General features: G+C 28.7%; 1 protein-coding gene across 1 annotated transcript; it reads left to right on the top strand.

The window, feature by feature from the left end:
• Window positions 1-1,684: 1,684 nt before the first annotated feature.
• SCPL31 (serine carboxypeptidase-like 31) lies at window positions 1,685-8,450 on the top strand. Its single transcript, XM_039038080.2, has 10 exons — window positions 1,685-2,049; window positions 3,011-3,118; window positions 3,470-3,565; window positions 3,725-3,817; window positions 3,906-3,988; window positions 5,376-5,666; window positions 5,751-5,881; window positions 6,655-6,750; window positions 6,837-6,942; window positions 8,129-8,450. The coding sequence occupies exons 1-10, from the start codon at window positions 1,737-1,739 to the stop codon at window positions 8,273-8,275; spliced, it is 1,464 nt and encodes a 487-aa protein (XP_038894008.2). The 5' UTR covers window positions 1,685-1,736; the 3' UTR covers window positions 8,276-8,450.

Genomic DNA, 8,450 nt, shown 5'->3' on the forward strand with positions numbered 1-8,450 from the left:
ATACTTTTGAAACGGATCTCAAATAAAGCAATCCTCAAAAGAAATAGAGAACTATCCTAAATTATGCCTTGTTGATTTGTAAATCTCATCTGCATGCATCCATTCAATTTGGATCGGTTTAAGAGATAAATAATACTATGATGACTTAGGGTTTAATTTTTGTGAATGCGATCAAAGTTCTACATTGGTTAGATAAATAGATGGCCATGAATATATGACGGTATTAGATCTTTTGGGATGAAACCAAAAGGAAAACCATGAAGATTTGTGTTCAAAACGGTAAGTAATATCATACTATTGTCGATATATGTAGAGGGTCTTATCATTAACAAGGTTTCATTTGAATAAAAAGTATTTTGAAATACTATCCTAAATCAAATAATTCAAAGAATTAACAAATCTAAACAAACTCAAATATGTTTATCTAAAACAAATCTAGTATTATATATAGTTTCTAATATAATCTAATGAAAGTTGATTGCTTATCTTGATTGGAGAGTGTAGGATCTCGTATTTATACTCTCTTAGTTAAAATCATCTCCGACAATGGATCTTTGAACCAACTTGTTGATCATCTGATACACCTCAATATGAACTCAAAATAAAAGATCCTTTGACTTGAGAGAAATAGACAAACATTTCAAAGTATAGATAGAGAGACACCCATCACATCTCTGGGATGAGGTTGTCTCGTTGGCAACCCTATGGACTACGAAATCCATCTTATTTTGTAATTAAGATACTTCATCTACAACATCAAACTAGAAGGTTTTCCTCTAGCCTTGTTCTGATTGTATTTTTGTCTTTGAGATCTCCTCTAGCTCTTTGGATACATATAATTCTATCTTTTTAAAATGAAAGCATCTATGCTAGTCCTGGATTTTGTTGAGGTTGCTAAGTTCATGTCAACCTAGTTAAGAGGGCCTAATGTACCTCCTGATCGGTTCCATTAATTTCTAGTACTTTGTTAAAAAAAACAAAGACAATGGATTAGCGATGTTTATAGGACGATGTTAGGATCCTTTGCTCAATTTGATGGCTAATTTGGAATCTTTGGAGCGTATGTCAATATCACTGAGCTAAGCTCAATTTAGTATCTAACTTTGGATCTTATTCTCTTTTTGGATGGTCACTTTGGATATGAACACAATATTGTCATTGATTTGACCCTAAATTTCTTTATTAAGACGTGTAGACTTGATGAGTTAACCCATAGACATGTTAGATTGATAAATCCATAACATGGTTGTATAGAGAAGTCGGAGAATTGTCTTATCGTATTAGATTAGTATTGACCTTTTAAGATAATTTCAAATCTCTAAATTCGAGATTGATAATTTGAATATTATGCCAGTTAAACTACACTCATATGGGAGAAGATAAGTTAAATCAATCAATCATAGGCTAATTTAATTTGAAAGAAATGTAAATTAGGGAAAGAAAAAAGTACCCATATATTATTAGATCTTCCAAATGAACAGTAGTGAAGTGGAGGGGTTCAGAAAAAATATTCCATATACACACACACCTACCATCTAAACATAATTTTGCCACGTGGGTATATTTCTCTTCTTTTTTTTAAAAAAAAAATATTTCGACAATACTGATTTTAAAAAAAAAAAAAAAACAAAAAGAAGAAATCATTAGAAGAGAGTTGTATAAATATAGAAGTGGGGTGTTTCTAAAGTTTCACACACTACTCTCAAAATTAAAGACTCAGTAATATTTTTAATATTATGAAATTGAATATGAAGTTTTCGATAATGACGACCGTTTTTATGGTGTGTGTTCATGTTGTGGTTGTGGAGCCAGGTGGTGCGTTGGGATTGGGTAAAAGACAATGGGGTTTACAGAGAAAGGGAGTTATTCCCACCTCCGCCGGAGAAGACGACCTCGTTACTAACTTGCCCGGCCAGCCCCTCGTCGGATTCCGCCATTTTGCCGGCTATGTCACCGTCCATCAGTCCCACGGTAGGGCATTGTTTTACTGGTTCTACGAGGCTGCCTCTACCCCTCATCAAAAACCCTTGGTTCTTTGGCTCAATGGAGGTAAATTATTACCCCACTCTTTTTTCAAATTAAATCCCTATCAAATTCCCTGCTAGAAATCACATTATTAGAATTTAAAAAATTTGTGGATTGGGAGAATCGAATCTTTAATCTCAAAATTGACGGTATGAATTTTATAATCATTATATGTTTATAATGACTTTCGAAAACGTGCGTGGAACCATTTTATACTTCCTTCTTTATATATATGGGAAAAAAAATAGAGAGGTGTCAATTTTTAATTGAGTGCACTATAGATATCCAAGTATGTTTCTTTAAAAATTTTGTTTGTTTTCATTTTTCCTTTTAGTAACTAAACTTTTTAAAAATCTAAAATCTAAAAATTAATGGTAGAAGTATAATTTATAAGTTTATTTAATTTATATTGATATTTTAACACCAAACTGCATCCATCATGGTGCAACTCCAATTGCACACCAAAAAATTTGAATTACTTATTTATTTTTTCATTATGGAAGGAAAATATGAGATGCATGGGTCTGCACCTAGTCCTTCTCTTTTTAACACAACTCTTTAAACACATAATGATAATGATATAGATTATCGAATGAAATTTAGGATTTGATAACTTTTAGATTTTTTTTTTTTTTTTTTTTGGAGTACAATAAAAGAGATGTGAGGATTTGAATTTCAAATTTCAAAAGAAGAATTATATGTCAATTACATTGTACTCACTTTGATTTTAAATGTTATTTTTGGAAGAACGCAAGAAAACCGAGTCATGGGAAATTATATTCTATGCATACAAGTGGAATATTAATTAAGGGGTAATTTAACAGTTTATATAGTTTTGATTCTCACAATGCCTATGACCAAAACTTTTTGACCTGATTTATTAGCCTATTGATTAGGTATTTAAATATAAAAATGAACACTCCAATTCAATGTTCTCTGCTGAGGTGACAAGAGATTCTTGTATTTGTTTTTGGTTGAATTTAAGGTCCTGGCTGCTCCTCTGTGGGTTATGGAGCAACACAAGAGATTGGTCCTTTCATAGTGGACAATGATGCAAATGGACTTAAATTAAATGACTATTCTTGGAATAAAGGTATATTTATTTTTATATATATATTATTACTCTTCTTCCCCCACTCCCCAAATAAAAGCATCAAATATATTTATATATGAAAAAATAACATTTCCCTCAAAGCATATATTTGCCATAGCTAGCTAGTGTGCACCATATGCCACCAAGAATATTATTTTTGTTCATTATATTTAGTAAATTGCTTTCTCATGCATATAAATTGGTGTAATATTTGTACCTTTCCTTTTTAAAATTATCTACAAGATCTGTATAGATATGTCTCATTTTATATGGTCATTCTCTATCCTAATCTGTTTATATATAATTATATTTGAATTAAGAAAAAAAAAAGGATGCACTTTAATGATGCAGAGGCCAATATGCTATTCTTGGAATCTCCTATTGGTGTTGGCTTTTCATACTCAAATACAACCGCCGATTACGACAATCTAGGGGACGAATTTACAGGTAATTAATTCTAATATAATATATAAACAATTTGCCTATTTATATTTATAAAATCACACATATACGTGGAGATTTGCTTGGATTAAGTTCTTTATTATTATTATTGTTGTTGTTGTTTGGATAAATGAAATCATTTTTATTTGGTGTTTCTTGGAACAGCAAATGATGCATATAACTTTTTGCAAAAGTGGTTCCTCAAGTTTCCTTCGTACAGAAACCACACTTTTTACATCGCAGGAGAGAGTTATGCAGGTAATTTTAATTTAATTAAATTCCAACATATTCGTTTTTAATTATTTTATTTTGTTTTTAAAATCACGTAACATGTCTTAAAAACCAGGCAAATATGTTCCTGAACTGGCTGAGCTCATCCACGATAGGAATAAAGATTCTTCCTTCCACATCAATCTGCATGGTGTTTTGGTATGTTTATTGCATATAATTTGATGGCTCCAACAAATTTACAATTTAACTTTAAATTTATTGAATTTATTCGTGATTTAACGTCATATTAAAGTATAAATCTTGTATGTTCGAATTCCTATACTGACTTTTTTCGTCTCTAATTAATATTTAATTATACTTATCTATTTTTTTTCCATCAACTTTAACTTTTGAGTTGATAGGTGATTTGATTAAGAAATTATCTTGTTGGACTTTAGATTTCGGATATAGTTTGCATTTGGTCACTAGGTTTCAAAATATTACACTTTAAGTCTTCAAGTTTTGAGTTTGTTTCAATTTAGTCTCTTAGTTTCAAAATGTTATGATTTTATCTTTGGATTTTAAGTTTTGTTTCAATTTGGTACATAAGTTTCAAGATTTGCACTTTTAATTTTGATTTTTCATTAAGTATTCACTTTTAGTTACTGATTAAGAAATTATCTTGTTGGATTTTAGATTTCGGATATAGTTTGCATTTGGTCACTAGGTTTCAAAATATTACACTTTAAGTCTTCAAGTTTTGAGTTTGTTTCAATTTAGTCTCTTAGTTTCAAAATGTTATGATTTTATCTTTGGATTTTAAGTTTTGTTTCAATTTGGTACATAAGTTTCAAGATTTGCACTTTTGATTTTGATTTTTCATTAAGTATTCACTTTTAGTTACTGTTTATCTCTAATATAATTTATTTTAAAATAACTAAAAAGTTATAACTAATTAAGTTTCACTATTTTGATGTTTTAAATTAATTTTAATAGATATTGACACCAAATATTGAATTGAGTATATAGTGCAAAACCAACCGTTAAAAATGTAATTCTTGAAACCTAGTGATCAAATTGAAACAAAACTCAAATATAAAGGATAAAAATTGTAGCATTTTGAAACTAAAGGATTAAATTAAAATCAAATTCAAAACTTAATGACTAACACGTAACATTCTAAAACTTCCTTTGGACAAATTTTTTTTTTTTTTTTTTTTTTTTTTTTTTGAAATTTAGGGACCAAATGAAAATGAAACTAGACCCAAAATTTAGAGGCTAAAATGATACTTTTTCCTTTAATTAACATGGTATAAAAATAGAAAGTTTTGTATTTGAACTCATGTAACTATAGCTATAGATCTAAAAAGGGAGTGATGTGATTTGAAAGAAGACATTAGTAGGTGACATTTAAAGTGAGAAAAAAAAATAAAGTATTTGTGATGACAACAAATAAAAGCAAGAATTCCCCCAAAAAAACAAAAAAAGGAACCCTAGTACGAATAAAAAATTTGAATAAATTATATATTCTTGATTTTGTGGTTGATATATGATTTTGAATTATGAACAATAAATTGAAAGAAAAAAAAAAGTTGAATGGATACAGTTGGGGAACCCAGAAACTTCAGATAGTGATGATTGGAGAGGAATGGTGGATTATGCATGGAGCCATGCAGTGATATCTGATGAAACTCACAAAATAATAAGAGAAAGTTGTGATTTTAATAGCAATGACACTTGGAGTAATAACAATTGTAGTGAAGCAGTGGATGAGTTGCTTACCCAATACAAAGAAATTGATATTTACAGCCTTTATACCTCTCTTTGCATTGCTAATTCTGCATCTGCTGATGGCAATTCTGTCCAAACCCTAACCATCAAACGCTCTACTACCATGGTTTGTCTCTCCTCTTTACCTTCCTTCTCTTTCTATCTTCAAATTGGATAATATCATATCATTTCTCTTTTTCTATTTATTTAGATGCCCAGAATGATGGGTGGATACGATCCGTGCCTCGATGGTTATGCAAAAACATTTTACAATAGACGAGATGTGCAAGAAGCCCTTCATGTTAGTGATGGGCAGCACTTGAAGAATTGGAGTATTTGCAAGTATGTAAGAATTGGAGATTTTTTAACCATAAATCTCATAATTATTAACTCACTCGAATGTCAATTGAGCTACACTCGTTTTGGTAGAAATATTATATTTTTAGTCCCTAAATTTTCGGTCTTATTTTTTCGTTTGGTCTTTAAATTTTAAAATGCAATTCTTAAGTTTTGAGTTTAATTTCAATTTAGTCTCTAAATTTCGAATTATTAAAATTCTTCCTTCAAGATATTTTAGTTTTATTTTAATTAGGTCTCTACATTTTAAAATTTATACGTTTAACCTTAGTTTTTATTAAGCACTCATTTTCAATCAATGACGTTAATATCTATTAATTAATTTATATAAAGTGAAATTTTAAATTTAATTTTAATGGTAATGAAAAATAGTGAAATTTGTATTAAAAAAAAAAAGTTGATTAATAGACATTGATAGATACAAAAGATGAAAGTGAGAGTATAGTGAAAAAAAATGGATATAAATGTTGGAAGTTTAGGGATAAAATTGAAACAAAAACTCAAATCTCAAAAGTAAAATTATAACCTTTTGAATTCTAGAAACTAAATTGAAACCAAACTCAAAACTTAAATAGTAAATGTGTAATATTTTGAAACCGATAAAGATCGAATGAAAATTATATTTAAAACTTAGTGTCTAAAAAAAGATATATATATTTTTTTCTGTGTAAAAAGTAATATAATTGTTATTAAAAATTGAATTTTCTGGAATGATTATGGTTGTAATTAATTAGTATTTGATAATTATAAATACACAGCAATACCATATTTGAAAACTGGTATGATTCAAAGCCTTCAATTATTCCGATATACGAGAAGCTGATTGCAGCTGGGCTTAGAGTATGGATCTACAGGTAATTAATTAGAAGTTAATGAATATAATATGGGTTAATTAGTGAATAAAAATTGAAATTGATGATTTGAATTAATATTGGAACAGTGGAGATACAGATGGAAGAGTGCCTGTTTTGTCCACTAGATATAGTCTGAGATCCCTCAGTCTGCCCATTACCAAGACATGGAGGCCTTGGTACCATCAGAAGCAGGTAATTGTCATTAAACTTTCAATAACTTTAATCATTTTAATGTTTGCTTTTACAATTTTAAACTTGATTTTTTTATAATTTAACTGCATTTATTCGAAAATATTTTTTGGAAGAATGTTAAATTTGCTTTATTAGATTTCTAAACTCAGCAAAGTTTTAAATCAATGTATGAATCTCTTTTTGTTTCGCGTCTAGTAGCAAATCTAAGTGTAGCTCAAATGATTACACTAACTACTATTCTAAATATCAAATATTTGAATTCCTCATCCTCTAATTGTCGAACTCAAATCAAATAGAAAAATTGTATCTTATAAATTTGCTATTCTACAATTTCACAATCGTTTAGTTAATATCATAGATTTATTTGTAACTTTATGATTTTGAGAGGTTTCAAATCGTAATAGATGGTTTATTATAAAAAGAAGATATTTGAAATTTAAAGTGATTTGAAATCTTAGTTTGTTGTTAAAAAAAATGATTAAAACGGTCAAATTTTACAAAATTTCATGCAATTTAGAGTTAAATTACCTTATTTATTCTAATTTTCAATTCAAATTATTATTAAAAGCATATATCATTACATTTTTAGGTCTCGTTGGCTAACCATTTAGTTTTTGTTTTTGTTTTTTAAAATTAAGTTTATATCATCCACATATCTTACACTGATTCACATCTTTCTAAAGTACAATGTAATGAAAACCAACTTTTTTAAAGTTAATTTTTTAGTTCTCAAAATTTGGCTTGGTTTTTTAAACTATTAATAAAAGTAAATAACAAAGTAAGAAATTTGACGATGATCAAAGTAATTTACATACACTTAATTTTCAAAAAATAAACGAAAAATAAAATGGTTATCAAACGGGGTCTTTTAACTTTCTTTACTTTTTTAATTGTCATCCATAGTACAACCATTCCAAATCTTTGTCGCTACAAAAGAAGTAAAAAAAATTTAAATCATTTTTTAAGTTTCAAATCACAAGATTTAAAATTATATACTAAAATATCTTGAATTAAACGGCGGGTAATTTTCTTATTTCAATATCTAATAAATCTTTAAACTTTTAATTTTGTGTATATCATATGTTCCTAATGGACTTATCTAAACAAATTTCGATATGTATATATATAAAGATTTACAATTAATAATTATAAAAAGGTGGATTGATTAAGTATGAAATGGCTGCAGGTGAGTGGGTGGTATCAGGAATATGCTGGTCTAACATTTGCAACATTCAGAGGAGCTGGGCATGCAGTGCCATGTTTCAAACCAAGCAGTTCTTTGGCCTTCTTTGCTTCCTTTCTCAGTGGACAATCCCCACCTTCTGCTAAATGATGCTGCTATTTCCTTTATTAATTAACTATTATCTTACACAATAAAATAAACTCTTCTCATCTCATCCACATTGACACAGTCTATACAAACTAGAAGGATCATTTCAATTGTAATCACTTACTCTCATCTCTTCCCTAAATAAGACTCAATATGGACACAAAGTGGTTCCAACCCA

The sequence above is a fragment of the Benincasa hispida genome, chromosome 8 (genome assembly GCF_027475165.1).
Source record: "Benincasa hispida cultivar pf3 chromosome 8, pf3_genome.v1.1, whole genome shotgun sequence".
NCBI classification, from domain to species: domain Eukaryota; kingdom Viridiplantae; phylum Streptophyta; class Magnoliopsida; order Cucurbitales; family Cucurbitaceae; genus Benincasa; species Benincasa hispida.

Coding starts and splice junctions, on each gene's coding strand:
- SCPL31 (XM_039038080.2), top strand. CDS start 1,737: ATGAAATTGAATATGAAGTTTTCGATAATGACGACCGTTTTTATGGTG. Junction 3,119..3,469: donor TGACTATTCTTGGAATAAAG/GTATATTTATTT, acceptor TTAATGATGCAG/AGGCCAATATGCTATTCTTG. Junction 6,751..6,836: donor CTTAGAGTATGGATCTACAG/GTAATTAATTAG, acceptor ATATTGGAACAG/TGGAGATACAGATGGAAGAG.